This window comes from Sus scrofa, chromosome 10 (assembly GCF_000003025.6).
Source record: "Sus scrofa isolate TJ Tabasco breed Duroc chromosome 10, Sscrofa11.1, whole genome shotgun sequence".
Taxonomy (NCBI): domain Eukaryota; kingdom Metazoa; phylum Chordata; class Mammalia; order Artiodactyla; family Suidae; genus Sus; species Sus scrofa.
The window spans coordinates 17,197,085-17,216,134 of NC_010452.4; the positions used below are offsets into that span (position 1 = coordinate 17,197,085).

A 19,050-nucleotide genomic window follows, 5' to 3' on the forward strand; every position below is an offset into this window, starting at 1 on the left:
TGTACTGAGTGAATCAATGAATCAGTAGCCCTAGAGGAGAAGGAGAATGGGCTTTGGAGTCAGGCAGATCTGGATTTTTCCTTTTTTTCTTTTTTTTTTTTTCTGGCTGCACCCACGGCATGCAGATGTTCCCAGGCCGGGGATCAATCCTACACCACAGCAGGGACAACACTGCATCCTGAATCTGCTGAGTTGCCCGGGACCTCCAGATCTGGATTTGTTGTTTGTTTGTTTACTGGCTGTAGGACCTTAAATATGTAATTTGACATCTTCTATAAATTCAGGATAATAACAAACAACTCTCAGGACTCTTACGAGAACTGAATCAAATAAAATGTAGGGAGTTCCCGTTGTAGCTCAGCGGTATGGAACCCATATTTGTATCTGTGAGGACTCAGGTTCGATCCCTGGCCTCACTCAGTGGGTTAAGAATCCGGCATTGCTATGAGCTGTGTGGTGTAGACCAGCAGCTGTAGTAGCTCCAATTTGACCCCTAGCCTGGGAACCTCCATATGCCACGGGTGTGGCCCTAAAAAGACAAATAATAATAATAATAAATACATAAATATGATTTTAGGAGTAGGTTTTTATGAATGGTCCTTTTCTAGCTGAGAAAGTTCCTTCATGACTTGCTGAGAAATATTGCCATAAATGGGCGGAATTTATCAGGGTTTTGACGATGTTACTGTATTTTATAAAACTTTGATTTGATCCATGATATAGTCTATGATAACAACAGTTGCTGAGAAAGTCGGCAAAATTATATATTTGCTCCTGAAGTCAGCGTGTTGAATATGAACCTTGAGGAATTTTGTTGGAATGTGTATCTTGTATTCATTTAAACCTTAGTTCACTTTCTGAACATCAGCATAGTAAAAAATTCTATTAGGAAAGTTTAGATCCTGCTGTAGAGCACAGGGAACGATATCTAATCACTTGTGATGGAACATGATGGAGGACAATGTGAGAAAAAAGAATGTATGTATATGCAAACCCGGGTCCCTTTGCTGTACAGCAGAAATTGACAGAACAGTGTAAATCAACTATAATTTTTAAAAAAAATTTTTAAAAAAGGAAAGTTTAATTTCTGTGCCTAGGAGTCTAACTGTAGTGATTTAGGGGCCAACATTAATTGCTGGAAGTGGCTAAAATCCTGCTAAGGAAGCGCCATGAAGATGCCCTAACTTTGACTGCCTTCTAGGAATGAATCTTAAGAAATAAATTCAGGGGAATCAAAACTATTCACATAGCAGTTCAGCATGACCAAAATGTCCAACATTAGGGGACTAGGTTTCATATAAATTATAGCACATTTAGTTATTCAATAAATACGTGTTTAATGTCCACTGCATGCTAGGTATTATCCTTGGCCCTGGAGTTATAGCCGTGAATGCAACTGACAAGCTCTCTGCCCTCATGGGGATTTTTTTTTTTTTTTTTTTTTTTTTTTTTGCTTTTTCTGCTTTTTAGGGTCTCACCCATGGCACATGAAAGTTCCCAGGCTAGGGGTCGCATCAGAGCAGCAGCTGCCAGCCTACACCACAGCCACAGCAACTTGGGATCCAAGCCCCGTCTGCGACCTGCACCACAGCTCATGGCAACGCCCAGCACTTTTTATGTGTATCTGTATTGACTCATGCTTTCCATTTCTTTTTGCTTTTTTAAGCATCTATTTCCTCCCCTAAATAGTCTAACAGAAGCTGTGGATGGTCCTTCCACTTTCAAGACAGACTGTGTGGTTCTAGATAGTTCATGCTTGGAGATGTGTATAAGCTCGCATATGAAACCTCACTCTAATTTTTTTCTTTTTCTCAGAGTTTTACCCATCATGACTGCCATCCGGCTACGAGAATTTATTGACCGCCGCCCAGGGATTCCATCCAGGTAACGTTCTTCCAGAGACAGGTGCCTCCAGAGCTGTGGCAAGGCAGACAGACCGACCCCTGGGGAATTGGAAGTGCCTCTCCCTGTTGTTTCTGAGTGAGACATCACTGCTGCCAGAGCTCCTAGTGGAGCTTCTTTGGGTTTAGAGAAAGTTGTAAAAAAAAATCCGGAGTTCCCTTGTGGCTCGGTGGAAACAAACCCGACGAGTATCCATGAGGACGAAGGTTCGATTCCAGGCCTCGCTCAGTGGGTTAAGGATCTGGTGTTACCATGCGCTGTGGTACAGGTCACAAATGAGGCTCGGATCTGGCGTGGCTGTGGCTGTGGTGTAGGCTGGAAGCTACAGCTCCAATTGGATCCCTAGCCTGGGAACTTCCATATGCCGGGCGTGTGGCCCTAGAAAGCAAATAAATAAAAAGTAATTTTAAAAATTAAAAAAGTGGAGTTCCCGTCATGGCTCAGTGGTAACGAATCCGACTAGGAACCATGAGGATGCGGGTTTGATCCCTGGCCTTGCTCAGTGGGTTAGGGATCCTGTGTTGCCATGAGCTGTGGTGTAGGTCGCAGGCGTGGCTCAGATCCGATGCTGCTGTGGCTCTGGCCTAGGCAGGTGGCTACAGCTCTGATTAGACCCCTAGCCTGCGAACCTCCATATGCCGCGGGAGTGGCCCTAGAAATGGCAAATAAAATAAAATAAAATACAGTAAAATAAAATAAAATAAAAGGTAAAATTTAAAAAGTAAAAAGTCCTGTGCAAGTTGGGCATAGAGTCTTCTTTGTCCCCAATGCCCCTTCCGCATTCCCTCCCAGCCAGAGCTCTGGATACGAATTAGGACCCTCCAGTCGGGTGTCACTGAGTGAGATTTGTTAGGTGAAAATGAGACAGAGGAGTTTCCTGCTGCTTTGACCTGTTCTACTGGCAGGCAGCGTTGGGACAATGCATCATGGTTTTTCTTTTTTTCTTTTTTTTTTTCTTTTTTTCTTTTTAGGGCCACATCTGCCACATACGGAAGTTTGCAGGCTAGGGGTCAAATGGGAGCTGCAGCTGCTGGCCTGTAGCTCCCATTCGACCCCTAGCCTGGGAATTTCTAAATGCCTGTTTAACTGTGTTCTCATCTCCTGGGGGCAATGGAAACAAACCTCCCCTCGCAGCCACTACTGGATGCTGAATAGAACCAAGTCAGAGTCCCTGGTCCTGGCCTAAGCCAGCCCCCAGGAGCCCCAGGTCCTGGCCACTGATGTAGGCAGGCCAGCTGGGCTCAGTCCTCCTGAGCGCATCCATCGGCGCCCCCGAGGAAGCATCCGGGGGCCCCCACCCGCCACCTGAGTCCTCCCTGTGGGGCAGCTCCTGGTCCACTTGGTGCCTTTCCTGCCTTGCAGCAAGAGTGGGCCCAGTCCATCAGCAGGTCCCTCAGCTCTGCCTCCAGGATCTGTCTTCCCTCGGAATGTGTGTCTCCGTCTCCACCGCCGCCACTGGGTCCAAACCACCACTGCCTCTCTTCTGTTCACCACAACCACCGCCACTCTGGTCCTTCGACCCTCCATCGCCAGGGAGGGGCCATGAAACAAATAGGATCAAGGCCCCCCTGCGGCCTAAAACCCTTTGTCACTGCATTTTCACCCCAAATCTAAACCCTGTGCCAGGGCCTGCAAAGTCCTGCGTGAACTGGCCCTGCCCATCTGTCTCTCCAAGCTCCTCCTCCCTCCAGCCCCCCCGTGGTCTTTCTCCTGCTTCTTCCATAGGCCGCCCTCTTTGATGCCTTGCGGCTTTTGGACATGGTCCCTTCTCCCCGTGTCCCTGCCTTCCCCACCCTCTGCTTAACCAGCCCCCTCTCACCCAGCAGGTCTCAGCTCTGTGAGCTGCGCAGAGAACAGAAGATGGGACCGGCCTGACCACCCGGGCTGGAGGGGGTCTTAGGCTCCCCTCCCACCTCCACCTCTCTCTCTCAGCCTTTCTGGTTTCCTTTGTGGCTTCACCCCCACTCCGCGTCCAATTATTTCCTGTGTTTCTTTATTTCCTGTCCAGCCTCACCCATTGGAGTAACAGCTAACACTTATGCAGCTCTTACTGTTAACACTGACGATCGCTGTGCTAGGTGCTTAGTCACTCATTTAATCTTCACCACAACTGGAGGACCCTGAGGCGCAGAGTGGTTAAGTGACTGTCCCAAGATCCCACAGTAGTAAACGGGCAGAGGTGGGATTTGAACCCAGTGGTCAGTGTTGATGTCTGTGCCCTTGGTCACTGCCCTTGGCATTTCTGGGCATTGCCTCTCCGCAACTCACCACTGTAGGCCACTCTGCCAAGCAGACCTCCCTGCAGGGTGGGCCCTCTGCGAGCACTTGTAAAAAAAAATGAAAATGGATGGATCCATGAAAAAAATTCATTCCATCATGTGTAAAAAAGGAAAATGAATGAATCAAAGAGAAAAACTCATTCTGTCATGTGCTTGTGGTTTGGCCTCCCGGGGACTGACAGTTCCTACAGAAGGCCTGCCCTCTGCCTCTCTGCTAACCTTTTATATTTCATCCATACATGCCATCCTAAAAACCCGGGGTGGGGGCGGTGCCGGAGAGAACACTGAATTACAAACCAGTAGGAACACCTAATAACATTAAATATTTCGTGGTTCACAAGTAGCAGTGGCCACACAAAATTCTCATAGTAAGAATTATACCGGGAGTTCCCTGGTGGCTCAGTGGGTTAAGGACCAGCCATTCTCACTGCTGTGACTCTTTTTATAGCTGTGGTGCTGGATTGATCCTTGGCCTGGGAACTTCCACCAGCTGTAAGTGTGCCCCCCCAAAAAAGAAAAAAAGAATTATATTAGATGCAAATGATATCACCCCTGTTGCTCAGGGCTGCGTATGATTTGTTTTGTGGAGGCCAGAATGCTCCTGAAAAGATCATTTCAGCTGAATTAAACTCAGTGTGGTGTGGAAGCTAAAAGATAAGGAATTTGTGTCAGACATAAATGGATTTTAAAAATATCAACTGAGGGAGTTCCATTGTGGCTCAGTGGTAACGAATCCGACTAATAACCATGAAGATGCAGGTTCGATCCCTGGCCTCACTCAGTGGGCTAAGGATCCAGCATTGCCATGAGCTGTGGTATAGATCACAGATGCGGTTCAGATCTGGTGTTGCTGTGGCTGTGGTGTAGGGCAGCAGTTGCAGCTCCCATTTGACCCCTGGCCTGGGAACTTTCATGTGCTGCAGGTGCAGCCCTAATAAGCAAAATAAATAAAAACTTTCAAAATGTGTATCAGTCGAAACAGTTTCTGAGGGATCAAGAGGCAGCTGTGGGGGTCAGATCACCGTGCCTTGAATGAGAGCCACACGTAATGCAGATGGGCTGCTTTAGTGACCAAGGACATCTGCGCGTGTCCTGTGGACTCTCATGCAACTAACGGAGATGTCATCACCCCCGCTTGGCTGATGAGGAAACTGAACTTCCCTCTTCCTTAAGGAGACTTATGGAGCCAGTAATGTCTGGGAGATGAGAGCATGGGGAGGGTGGCTTCCCAGCTTCTGTATTTATTAGCCCGTGTCCTTTGGGAGCTCTGTATTCCCCAGGAGCCACTGTCTCCTGGCTGGAGCAGCATGTTCTACATTGTACATGATTAGTTGCCTGAGGATGGTTTTTCTTATCTGATTATAAACTCTTGCGTGGAAAGACGGTATTTCTCATCCCTGTATCCCTCCCTAGCACCTAGCACACTGCACACACTTCAGAGCCTGCAATACACTTTCTTTTCTTTTTGCTTTTTAGGGCCGCACCCGTGGCATATGGAGGTTCCCAGGCTAGGGGGTCCAATGGGAACTGGATCTACCAGCCTATGCCGCAGCCACAGCAACGCCAGTCCCGAGCCTCGTCTGTGACCTACACCACAGCTCATGGCAACACCGGATGCTTAACCCACTGAGCGGGGCCAGGGATCGAACCTGCAGCCTCACAGATACTCATCATGGTCACTACCGCTGAGCCACAACAAGAACTTCCAATGCACTTATATTATTGAACTAAAAGCAGCCTCGGGTTACAATGCCACGTCTGCTTCTCTTCCTCTTCCTTTGGTACCAGAAAACGATTTCCCGTCTGCCCACAAGTGGGAGCATCACAGAGTTCAGCCAAAAATAACACTGATCTCGTCCGCAGGAAGTCAGGGCACAGACACAGAGGTGACTCTGGCTGTGACGTGGCGTTCAGAGAACTGGCTTTCCTGCCTCCGGCATTTCCATTTAGAAAACCCACTTAACCTCTCTGAGCCTCAGTCTCCTCTTCTGTAATGGGGGTGCTCGTAACGCTTACCTGGGAAGGCGACTGCAAGGAGGAGCCGAGGTCATCTCTGCAAAAGATGCACTGTAATGCCTGCGGTCCAACCCAGACAGGGCAGCTTCATCCCAGCCTTTTGTGATGCCATACTCATTTCAGAATGATTTGTTCTGATTCTGTGAAAAGTGCCATTGAGATGTTGATAGGGATTTGCTTTGAACCGGTAGATTGCTTTGATAGCATGGAAATGTTTGCCAGGCTAATGCTTCCAACCTGTGAGCATGGACTTTCTCTCCATTTGTTTGTTTTCTTCAAGTTTTTTTAGGACTGCACCCACAGCATATGGAAGTTCCCAGGCTAGAGGTGGAATCAGAGCTGCCGGTTCCGGCCTACACCGTGGCTCATGGCAACGCCGGATCCTCAACCCACTGAGCATGGCCAGGGATTGAACCTGAGTCCTCATGGATACGAGTCAGGTTCATTACCCCCGAGCCACGAGGGGAACTCCTCATCAATGTCTTGTAGCTTTCAGTGCACAAGTTCTTCGCCTCCTGAGGGATGAAAGCTCGTGACCTCCCCTGTGCCTGCAGCTGAGACTGGATCCTGCCCCAGGGGACAGGTTTGCTCTGGTCTGGACTGAACCTGCCACCTCAAAGAGCCAGGCTGTCAGGGACTGGTAAACACCGCCCTGCTGAATCAGACACACCTGGACTCCTGCTCGAAGCCAAAGGAAAGGAAAGGCCCTTGTACAGCTGACTCAAGACGCTGGGAGCCAAGGCCAGCAGATGGGTCTGGGCAGAGTCCAGGGCCCCGCCGGAGGCCAGCCCTGCTCTCCTCCTACTCGCGGTTTCACCCCACACCCAACCCCCGGCTGGAGAGGCCAGGACCTGAGCAGCCTCTGGGCATACACGCCAGGCTAGGCCTTGCAAATGGTCTTCCAAACAACTGACAATTTCATCTTTTCACTGGGACCTCTGTCCTGTTTGAGGTGAAGGCCAGGTGGGGGAGCTTGGAAAGTCCACCCAAAGAGCTGGAGGGAGGAGTTCCCATTGTGGTGCAGCGGAAATGAATCCAACTAGGAACCATGAGGTTGCGGGTTCAATCCCTGGCCTCGCCCTGTGGGTTAAAGGATCCGGCGTTGCCGTGAGCTGTGGTATAGGTCACAGACACGGCTCGGATCCCACCGGCTGCCTGACAACATACACCATGGCCGGAGGGTAAATCTTCCCAAGGTAACGCTCAGAAACCAGCCGGGCCCCTCTGCAAGCTGTGTCTCCCCCTCCCATACTCAGAAAAGTCATTCGGTCCCTATTATTGGGCCAGTTCCTCTTTCTTCTTATGACTTAGCTCCCCTGCTGTTATTTACCACTCAGGCTTGGTCATTTTATCCAAGCTGCTGGGCAGGCCCAGACAGCCTGTGGTTTTTCTGCAAAGCAGAGCTCCCTGAGGTCCTGTTTGCCTATCCAGACAGACCCGCCCTGCTTACAGCGCTCCCTTTCCGACGAGCTAGACAGAAAAGTCCCCACTGGCCCCTTCCCACCCCCGCCCCCCATCCCAGCTCAGGCCCTGTCTGGGCTTTTGTGATTCCCCTCAACTGGATCCAGCTCCCATTTACCCGCCCGACCTTAGACGTCCCTCCCACAATTTCAGCACCTAAAGAGCAGGATGAGGACACCGTTGTATCTGCAGAAGCCAGCCATGTCCGGATACATTATGCACACTCAACAAACACTGGAGATTTCCCGTGTGGCTCAGTGGTCATGGACCTGACTAGTATCCATGAGGACACGAGTTCGATCCCTGGCCTCGCTCAATGGCTTAGGGATCCAGTGTTGCCATGAGCTGTGGTGTAGGTCACAGATGAAGTTCAGATCTGGTATTGCTGTGGCTGTGGCGTAGGCTGGCGGCTGTAGCTCCAATTCGACCCCTAGCCTGGGAACCTCCATATGCTGCAGGTGCAACCCTAAAAAGACAAAAAAAAAACCACAAAAAACAAAAAACACTGGTTGGACTGGAGGCATAGTTTAAGTTTCCATTCACCATCCAGCACTTATTTGGAGAACAACTTCGTGCCAGATTAAGTACTACTTTCCACTGACTCTTGAATTCTTCTGACACCTACCGAGCGCTCAGAATCTGTGGAAGGATGTGTGTGCCCTGCTTTCGGCAGGGGAACGGCAACTTTCTTCCCAAAACCTCAAGCCTCAGCCTTGTCTCGGACCCTCCTTCTTGCACCCCCGCCCCATCTCCTAATAGTGCTCTCAGTCTCCAGCCGCATCACCACCAGGAAGCTCAGAAAATCCCTCCATCCCACACACGTTACTACGATTGCCTCCTAAGCAGGTTTTCTCCTTCGAGATTTGTCCTCAGATTTGCTCTCCACACGGCTGCCAGCCCCATCTTTCCCCAAAATTACATTACATCATGGCTCATTTTAAAAATGCTACAAAGATCTCTTATTACCGGAGTTCCTGTTGGGGCTCGGCAGTGATGACTCTGACTAGGAACCATGAGGATGCGGGTTCAATGCCTGGCCTTGCTCAGCGGGTTAAGGATCCAGCATTGCCGTGAGCTGTGGTGTCGGTCGCAGACGAGGCTCAGATCTGGTGGTGCTGTGGCTGTGGTGTATGCTGGCAGCTGCAGCTCTGATTCGACCCCTCGCCTGGCAACTTCCATATGCTATAGATACAGACCTTAAAAAAAAAAAAAAAAAAACTCCTATTACCTATATCAGTGGTTCTCAACCTTTCAAATGACACGCTCCTTTTGTTTATTTTATTTATTTATTTGTTTGTTTGTTTTTTCCTGCTGTACAGCATGAGGACCAAGTTACATTTACATGTATACATTTTATTTATTTGCTTTTTAGGGCCACACCCGCAGCACATGGAAGTTCCCAGGCTAGTAGTCGAATCAGAGATGCAGCTGCTGGCCTACACCACAGCCACAGCAACGCCAGATCTGAGCCGCGTCTGCGACCTATACTCAGCTCTCGGCAATGCCAGATCCTTAACCCACTGAGTGAGGCCAGGGATCAAACCTGCATCCTCATGGATACTAGTCCAGTATGCAACCTGCTGAGCCACAACGGGAGCTCCTTTTTTCCTTGTTTGTTTTTGTTTATAACATGTTTTGTCATGTCTCTATTACTCCCCTGAAATAAAATCTGTAAATAACGTAATCCAACTATATATAATTTTAAAACATCCATATAATGCTCTATCTGCAATCTAAGAGGGAAGTAATTAATTGTAAAAGGAGACGTATTTCAAACCGTAAGGTCTGGCACCACCAGCCCTCTCCAGCTCACGGACACAGCCTTGTCTCAGCCGTACACACCCAGCTCACCTTCTCAGAAGACTTTCCCCCACTTTCCACCTCATTCACTCCTGCTCGGAAAGACTTGGTCACAAGCCAGCCCTCCCAGGCAGGGCTAGAGTCCTTCCTCCAGGCTTAGAAGCACCTTGTGCTTTGATCTTCACAGTGTTTCTTCATTTTTAGCCCCGATATACTTGCTTATCAAAGGTTTTTTTTTAATTGTGAAAGTTTGTGAAAATATCAAAGGTTGTAGTTCCTGTTATGGCGCAGCAGAAATGAATCCAACTAGAACCATGAGGATGCAGTTTTGATCCCTGACCTCGCTCAGTGGGTTAAGGATCCGGCGTTGCTGTGAGCTGCAGTGTAGGTTGCAGATGTGGCTTGATCTGGCATTGCTGTGGCTGTGGTGTAGGCCAGCAGCTGTAGCTCCGATTGGACCCCTAGCCTGGGAAACTTCATATGCCGCAGGTGCGGCCCTAAAAAGCAAAAATAAAAACAACAATGGTAGTATAAGAAATCCCCATTTACCCATTCTGAGCTTTCAACAGTGATTGACATCTGCCTCTATATTTTTTTTCTTTTTTCTGATTTTTAACCTAATACCTCACATATCAAATAATTCTTTATGAATCCTGGAAATTAAATCCTAAAAAGTGGAAAATAAAAGACATTCCTGGGAGTTCCCATTGTGGCTCAGTGGGTTACAAGCCTGACTAGTATCCACGAGGACGCAGGTTTGGTCCCTGGCCTCATTCAGTGGGTCAGGGATGTGGCGTTGCTGTGAGCTGTGGTGTAGTTCAGAGATGCGGCTCGGATCCTGCATTGCTATGCCTGTGATGTAGTCTGGCTGCTGCAGCTCCGATCTGACCCCTAGCTGGGAATTTCCATATCCCACAGGTGTGGCCCTAAAAAGGAAAAAAGAAGAAAAAGAAAAAAGACACTCCTATCACAATATTCCAAGGGTTTTAGGATCTTTGTGCCAGGAACTGGGGATAAAGACAATATATTGGTGTTCCCATCATGGCTCAGCGGTAATGAACATGACTAGGATCCATGAGGATGTGGGTTTGATCCCTGGCTTTGCTCAGTGGGTTAAAAGATCCAGTGTTGCCATGAGCTGTGGTGTAGGTCGCAGACTTGGCTTGGATCCCACCCTCCTGTGGCTGTGGTGTAGACTGATGGCTATGGCTCTGATTCGACCCCTAGCCTGGGAACTTCCATGTGCCATGGGTTCAGCCCTAAACACACACACACACACACACACACACACACACACACACACACACACGACTGAATATATTTTTTTTTATTATACCACAGCTGGTATTCTCCTTTAAAACCGAGTCATAATAATTGCTTTTTTCTTTATTTTACTTTCCCTACTAGTATATTCATTGCTCATCAAGGAAAGGACCTCCATGGCTATTATCCTGGGCAGCTCGCAAGACTCCACTATGCTTATAGTGTGAAGAGATCTCCAAGGTGAGAAGTAGAGTTGATTTGCAATGTTGTGTTAGTTCAGGTTCAGGCACAGAACAAAGTAATTCAGATATACACAGATATACATACATATTCTTTTTCAGCTTCTTTTCTCTTATAAATTATGATAAGATATTGAATATAGTTCCCTGTGCTATACAGCAGGTCCTTGTTGTTTGTCTGTTTATATACAGTAGTGTGTATCTGTTCATCCCAAACTCCCAATTTAGCCCTGCCCCCTTTTCCCCTTTGGTAACCATAAATTTGTCTTCTAGGTCTGTGAATCTGTTCCCATGTTGTAAATAAACTCATTTGTGTCTTTTTCTAAATTTTACATATAAGTGGCATCATATGATATTTGTTTTTGTCTGACTTCCTTTAATACGATCATCTTAGGTCCATTCATGTCGCTGTAAATGGCATTCTTCCTTTTTTTTTTTAATGGCCAAGTAATATCCTATTGTGTGTGTGTGTGTGTATATACCACATCTTCTTTATGCATTGATCGCTTGATGGACATTTAGTTTATTTCCATGACTTTGCTATTGCAAATAGTGTTGCTAAGAACATAGGGGTGCATGTGTCTTTTTTAATTATAGCTTTGTCTGAACATATGTCCTGGAGTGGGATTGCTGGTAGTTCTTTTTTATTTAAGTTTTTTTCCTTATTATAGCTGATTTACAATGTTCTGTCAATTTCTGCTGTACAGGAGAGCGACCCAGTCATACATATAGATACATTCTGTTTCTCACATTATCCTCCACCATGTCCCACCACAAGTGACGAGATAGAGTTCCCTGGGCTCTACAGCAGGATCCCATTGCTTATCCACTCCAAGTACAACAGTTTAGATCTACTAACCCCAAACGCCCAGTCCATCCCATTCTCTTCCTCCTTCCTCTTGGCAACCACAAGTCTGTTCTCCAAGTCCATGGGACCCTGATTCCTCCAATTCCGTTCTTCTTTCTCAAGAAAGAACTCTATATAATAGCTTTATTGAGATAATTTACGTTAACACAACATTTATTTAAAGTATGTAATTCAATTGGACTCTTTCTTTAAATATAATAATAGGAGTTCCTGTTACGGCTCAGTGGAAAGAAATCTGACTAGTATCCGTGAGGATGCAGGTTTGATCTTTGGCCTCGCTCCGTGGGTAAGGATCTGCCGTTGCTGTGAGCTGTGGTGTAGGTCGCAGACGCAGCTCAGATCCTTTGTTGCTGTGGCTGTGACATAGGCTGGCAGCTGCAGCTACGATTCAGTCCCTAGCCTGGGAACTTCCATGTGCCACGGGTGCAGCTCTAAAAAGCAAAATAATAATAATAACATATTGTGAAAAATTATAATTTTACAGCATTGCTTTTTTTTTTTTTTTTTGTCTTTTTGCCATTTCTTGGGCCGCTCCCGCGGCATATGGAGGTTCCCAGGCTAGGGGTCAAATTGGAGCTGTAGCCACCGGCCTACGCCAGAGCCATAGCAACGAGGGATCCGAGGCGCATCTGCAACCTACACCACAGCTCACGGCAACGCCGGATCGTTAACCTACTGAGCAAGGGCGGGGACCGAACCCGCAACCTCATGGTTCCTGGTCGGATTCGTTAACCACTGCGCCACGATGGGAACTCCTACAGCACTGCTTTTAATGATGGCATTGTATTTTTGTATATGTCTATATCATCGTCTAAATAATTCCTTTTTTTTCACATGGCGGTTGTTTCCATTTTTTTATTATTATAAAAATACTTTGACAAGCATTCTTAGAGCTAAGTCTTTGTTGCTCTTCCTAATCTCTGGGATTTCTAGGACAAAATATATACATTTTAAAGGTATGAATACTTATTACCAAAGTGTACACCCCCACAGGTGTATGCAGATATTTCACCATGGAATTTTGAGTCTTTACGTTTATTTTCAGAGAGGACTCATTTGCGTGGAGGTATAAAAAAGGTTATAATTGATTTCAGGTTCATCAAACACCAATGCATACCGCAGTGATTCGTTTGGCTAAAATGAAGTATTGGTTCTCTAAGGGAATCAAACATCCATAGAAAAATTACACTGCAAAAGGGCGTTGGGAAGATCTGGAGGATGGGACATGGCCATGCAAGAGCAGGTCCAGGGGAAGTTTCGATGGAGGACACCTTCTGTGACGTGTGATCGGGAAGGGGGAGGGACCTTAAAGGGAGGAACCAGGGGTCTGGAATCCCTGAGCCATCAGCTGCCAGCTTCACCAGGCTGTAGCCTTGGAGGTATGGAGTCTTGCCCATACTCTCTCCGTAGCCTTCTGGCTACATCTAGGGAATAGATTCCAGCTGATGAGAAAACCGAATGCTTCTCTTCTACCGGGTGGGTATTCAGCAAGTGATTTCTATTTTCTTTCTTTCTTTTTTTTTTTTTTTTTTTTGGTCTTTTAAATTTTAGGGCCACACCTGCGGCATATGGAGGTTCCCGGGCTACGGGTCACTTCGGAGCTACAGCTGCTGGCCACAGCCGCAGCTACAGCCACGCCAGATCTGAGCCATGCCTGCCACCTACACCCCAGCTCACAGCAACTCTGGATCCTTAACCCACTGAGCGCGGCCAGGGATCGAACCCGCAACCTCATGGTTCCTCGTTGGATGCGTTTCCACTGCACCACGATGAGAACTCCCTATTTCTATTTTCATGTAGACCTCTGATAGACTTGGAGATTCTGCCCAAGAGCAAAAATCAGTATCAGCCTCAATTAGACCAACAAACTCTCATTCAATATATTTGTTCTCGAAGACATGCGAAGCCTGCCGAACCGTGGCATAAAGAAACTACTTACCAAAGAGACTATTCTCTGCCGTTTTACAAGACTGGTAAGTCAGACTGGGAGCTCTTACCCCCTGAGCTCGTCCTTGCCCAGGTCACAGGTTAAGTATCTTCCCTGGGCTTTTCCTATCAGGGGGCGTGTCTGGGACCAGTCATGGTGCCTGGATAAGGGTGTGTGTGTGTCTGGGTGCAGGAGGAAAAGTTTAGAGGGAGGTAAACAGAGTGATGAGTGTCGCCAAAGGAGGTGACTTCGAATAGGGCAGCCATGGAAACCTCTACATAATTTGAGCTGAGCCCTGGAAAAAAAGAATGAATCATCTAAAGAGCATTTCAGGAAAAAGAAATAGGAAGGGGCTAAAGCCTAAACGCTGGAAAGGGCTTGGCATGTTTGAGGAACAGAAAGGAGGCCAGTGCAGCATGGTCTCAGTATGGTGAGAGTGCTAAGTGGTTTGGATTCTGTTCTAAGAACAATGGAAAGACTTGGGAGTTCCGTTGTGGCTCAGTGGATTAAGAATCTGACTAGTATCCATGAGGTCGCAGGTTGAGTCCCTGGCCTCGCTCAGTGGGTTAAGGATCCGGCGCTGCCCTGAGCTGTGGTGTAGGTCGCAGATGCGGCTTGGATCTGGCATTGCTGCAGCTGTGGTGTAAGCTGGCAGCTGCGGCTCTGATTCAACCCCTAGCTTGGGAACCTCCATATGCTGCGGGTGTGGCCGTAAAAGAGCAAAAAAAAAAAAAAAAAAAAAAAAAAAGACTTGGAAGAATTCCGAACAGAGGAGTAGCATATTATTTGTATTTTAAAAAGATCAGTCTGGCTGCTGTTAAGACACTGTCTGGAGAGGAATGAGAGGGAGGGGTGTGCAGACCAGTGAGGAAACTCTTTAGCAGTTGAGGACAGCGATAACGGTGGCTTGGGCCAGCAGAGAAGATGAAAAGGAATAAATGGGTTCCAGAGTTATTTTGGAGCTGACATCAATTAAACTTGGTGATGGATTTGCTGTCAAGCCCATTTTCATTCATTCGTATTCCTTCAGTGACTAATTTGAGAGGAGTCAGTGTGCAAGATTTCAACAACATTGTGTGAAGCAGAAATAGACACAAAGTTTCTACATTTAAGGAGCATCGGTGGAAAACCAGCATAGAAATAAGTATAAAAGCAGAAAATTTCACCTGTCATAAGTTTTATGAAGCACTGTTTATATGGTGCTATAGGAACATAGGGAAATGATGAGCTGAGAACTGAAAGATGAGCCAAAGGTTAACTAGGCTAGGAATACACAGAGTAGTGCATGTGCAAAGGCACTGGGGTAGGATCATGACATGTTTGAGGACATTAAAAAAATGAGTGTGTTGGAGCCCAGAAATCAAGACGGGGAGAGCAAGATGTAGCTAAAGCGATGGCAAGATCCAAACAAGGTGGGCTTTACGGGCCATTTTGGGGTTTGGAGCTTCTGGCCTGAGATTAATGGGAAACTACTGAAAAGTTTTGAGGAGGGTGGAGATGATATACTTAAAATTGTATTTTGAAAAGATCACTCTAACTGTGGAGACAAAAAGGGGGGTAGGTGTTGCTGAAACTTGGTCTCTGTCTGCCACTGCTGAATAGAAATGCGGAGACAGAGTTTTGGGTGAAGAAGAAAAAGATAGCTTTGCCAGGCTAATACCTTAAAGATTGTGCCCCCTTTGGAAGGGGTTAGGAGGTAGTTTTATAGTTTGGGGAGTGGACCTAGGGCTGCAGACAAGGATCTGGGTAGAGGCAAGCTTGCATTGTCTTTCAAAGTTGGTGTTTAGTGGCCCCAGGACTGGTTCTGGTGGTCCTCCTTCCTGGAATGAAAAATCCTTCATCAAATGGTTCTTCCATTTGCTGGGGACTTCAGTTCTGCAGAAAGGCTCAAAGACATTGTTCTGTATCTTCCTTAAGGAGGAACCAGAACGCTGCTTCAAGGCTGCGCTATTGTGTCTTGACGGCTCCTCCCAGGTCTCCGCATCCCCTCCCTTCCCTGATGAGCAACTGCCCTTTGGAAACTCAGGGAAGGGCATGGAGGCTGAGGCTTATTCCCTAAAAACAAGCAATGGAGGACATGCAAAGGCTTGTGTGCCCGGGAGCCCCACAGGGCACTAGCTCGGTGACACAGGATGGGGAAGACAGTGGGGCAAAGATTGGCTGTGGAGGGTCAGGAGGCAACTGCCATGGTTAGGCTGATGGTTCTTCACCTCCTGCTGCATCACTTAAAAATTCAGATGCCCAGCATATACCCATCGCCAATCACGTTAGAATCTCCCGATAGGAGGGAGGTGATCCCGGGCATCAATAATTTGTAAAACTCCACAGGTAATTCCATTGTGCAGCTTAATTAGGAACCAGTGCTTTAGGCAACCAATGAGGGAAGGCAGCACAGTTAGATGGATTTCGAAAGACACTTAGGTGGCAATTGTTTTATAGACAACTATCAGACAGGCAAAAGACTGAGACTTTTAACTGAGTTTTTTGGGGTTTTTTGTTTTGTTTTGTTTGCTCTTTGGGGGGCTGCACCGGGGGCATATAGAATTTCCCAGGCTAGGGGCTGAATCAGAGCTACAGCTGCCAGCCTACACCACAGTCACAACAACGCCAGATCCAAGCCGAATTTGTGACCTACACCACAGCTCATAGCAATGCTGGATCATTAAAACCACTGAGCAAGGCCAGGGATTGGACCCAAACCCTCAAGGATGCTAGTCAGATTTGTTTCCACTGCACCACAATGGGAAATCCCAGAAATGACATTTCTTTTTTTTTTTTTTTTTTTTTGTCTAATTAGGGCCGCACTCGCGGCATATAGAAGTTCCCGGGCTAGGGGTCAAATAGGAGCTGCAGCTGCTGGCCAGTGCCACAGCCCCAGCAATGCCAGATCTGAGCTGCGTCTGCGACCTACACGACAGCTCACGGCAACACCGCATCCTTAACCCACTGAGCAAGGCCAGGGATCAAACCCGAAACCTCATGGTTCCTAGTTGGATTCATTTCCCCTGCGCCACAACAGGAACACCCAGAGATGACATTTCTAATCGTATTCCCTGGGTAAATGAAATGTTGCGCATTCTTCATATCAAGAAATGTTTGTTTCTTTAAACGCTGTGGAAGTGCTGTGGAAGGGGGCAAGAATGGTGAAAAGATAAGGGATTTTAGTGGCCTGGTGATCCAGGCTCAGATGTGGGTTCCTCCTCCCACAAGTGCTGAAACCTTGAGCAAGTTAATCTCTTTGAGGTGGGATAATACCAGTGGGTCTCTGAGGATTACTGTGAATATCAGGGTTTATGGTTTAAGTAGAAAAACCCAATGCAGGGTATATATAACACGGTACTTGATAAAGTTGGGTTACAGTGCTGTCATTGAAACACTCTGGTCTCTGGTTCATTAGGTGTAGACACAATGATTTCAGTCTTCAACCCAGCTCCTTAGTTAAGCAGAAGTGTTGGTGAGTCTACGCAAGGGATTATAAAACACGACAGAACTCCGATGGGTTCGAATTTAGGGATGGTAACTAGTTTGATACAAAGGTGACTGCAATGTAGCCTATTTATAAGGCAGGGTTTGAGGTGGGGTGTGGGTCTAGAATTAGGATGTCAAAATGCAGATGTATGGGATTTATTACATTTCATTTACGTTACGGAATAATTCAATAATGCGCCTCTTAATCAGAGATTGAATCACAGAAAGAACTTTTTTTTTGGGGGGGGGTCTTTTTAGGGCCACACCCACAGCATATGGAAGTTCCCAGGCTAAGGGTCAAATTGGAGTTGTAGTCACCAGCCTACACCACAGCCATAACAACACCAGATGCCACCGCGTCTTCGACCTACACCACAGCTCAGGGCAGTGTCAGATCCTTGACCCACTGAGCGAGGCCAGAGATCCAACTTGCATCCTCATGGATACTATTCGGGTTCATTACCTCTGAGCCACAATGGGAGCTCCTCAGAAATAACCTCTTGACTGTCCTTCTTTCCACGTCTTTTAAATATATTCCTTTGCCTTAAATCCTGTTATTTGGTTCTTGTCCACAATTGTTGTTGAAAAGACGCTGTGTTAAAATTTAGTAGTCTTAAAATAAATCATTAATTTGTTTTACATTCCAGATTGGGACCAGAAGTTAGCCACAATTTCATCGGACCCTAGACCACTTAATTCACTGCCAGAGCACTACTGTTGTGAAGAGAAGTGGCTTTGAAAGAAAGGCTCTTAAATGAAAATAACTGTGGCATTTGAACAAAACAATATTTGGCCTTCTTTGTTTGTTTGTTTGTTGTCTTTTAGGGCCGCACCCTCAGCATATGGAGGTCCCCAGGCTAGGGGTCTAATCGGAGCTGTAGTTGCCGGCCTACGCCACAGCCACAGCAACATGGGATCTGAGCCATGTCTGTGACCTACACCACAGCTCACGGCAACGCCGGATCCTTAACCCATTGAGCGAGGCCAGGGATTGAACCCGCAACCTCATGGTTCCTAGTCGGATTCATTAACCACCAAGCCACGACAGGAACTCCAACATTTGGCCTTCTTAAATAACTCCTTTCAATTAAAATAATGGTAACACAACTACTTTTAAGTGTGTATCCAGATGGCTACAATCCTAAAATATTTACATGTTGCACATTTTTTCATATTAAGTTGGTCAGCCTAGGGCAGGGAGCCAAGGTCAGCCTTAAGAAGACTTGTCACCTGTTTTTGGCCCCACCACCAGTCTTGTTGCTGATGAACTATATTACATTTAGTCCGGTGGTTGTATGTGGGACCAGGCAAGAATATAACTGCATCTGCTCAATAACTCCATTGGGGTTGAGAAAAAAAAGGAGGAGGAAGAGGAACTAAGCATGATACCCTCTAGGTCCATCTACATTGTTGCAAAGGGCAAAATTTCATTATTTTTTTTAATGACCTATATATATGTCATATCTTCTTTATCCATTCATCTGTTGATGGACACTTAGGTTGCTTCTGTATCTTGGCTATTGTAAGTCATGCCACTATGAATATTGGGGTGTATGTGTCTTTTTAAATTAATGCTCTCATTTTCTTCAGATATATATCCAGGAGCGGAATTGCTAGGTCATAGGATGATTCTATTCTTCGTCTTCTGAGGAATCTCTGTACTGTTTTCCACAGTGGCTGAACCAATTTACATTCACACCAAGTGTATAAGGGTTCCCTTTTTTCCATATTTTTGACAATATTTGTCATTTGTAGACTTTTTGATGATAGCCATTCTGACAGGTGTGAGGTGATATCTCACTGTGGTTTTGATATGCATTTTCCTGA

The 19,050-nt window shown here is 46.7% G+C and overlaps 1 protein-coding gene across 1 annotated transcript; it reads left to right on the top strand.

The window, feature by feature from the left end:
- Positions 1,776 to 18,111, top strand: C10H1orf100 (chromosome 10 C1orf100 homolog). Its single transcript, XM_021064462.1, has 4 exons — positions 1,776 to 1,884; positions 10,866 to 10,961; positions 13,629 to 13,801; positions 17,871 to 18,111. Exons 1-4 carry the CDS (start codon positions 1,781 to 1,783, stop codon positions 17,960 to 17,962), a joined length of 465 nt encoding a protein of 154 aa, XP_020920121.1. The 5' UTR covers positions 1,776 to 1,780; the 3' UTR covers positions 17,963 to 18,111.

Bases quoted from the DNA above. Each gene is read 5' to 3' on its own strand.
- C10H1orf100 (XM_021064462.1), top strand. From the start codon at position 1,781: ATGAAACCTCACTCTAATTTTTTTCTTTTTCTCAGAGTTTTACCCATC. The intron at 10,962-13,628 runs GTGAGAAGTAGA...ATTTTCATGTAG, and splicing joins AGTGTGAAGAGATCTCCAAG to ACCTCTGATAGACTTGGAGA. The intron at 13,802-17,870 runs GTAAGTCAGACT...TTTACATTCCAG, and splicing joins TCTGCCGTTTTACAAGACTG to ATTGGGACCAGAAGTTAGCC.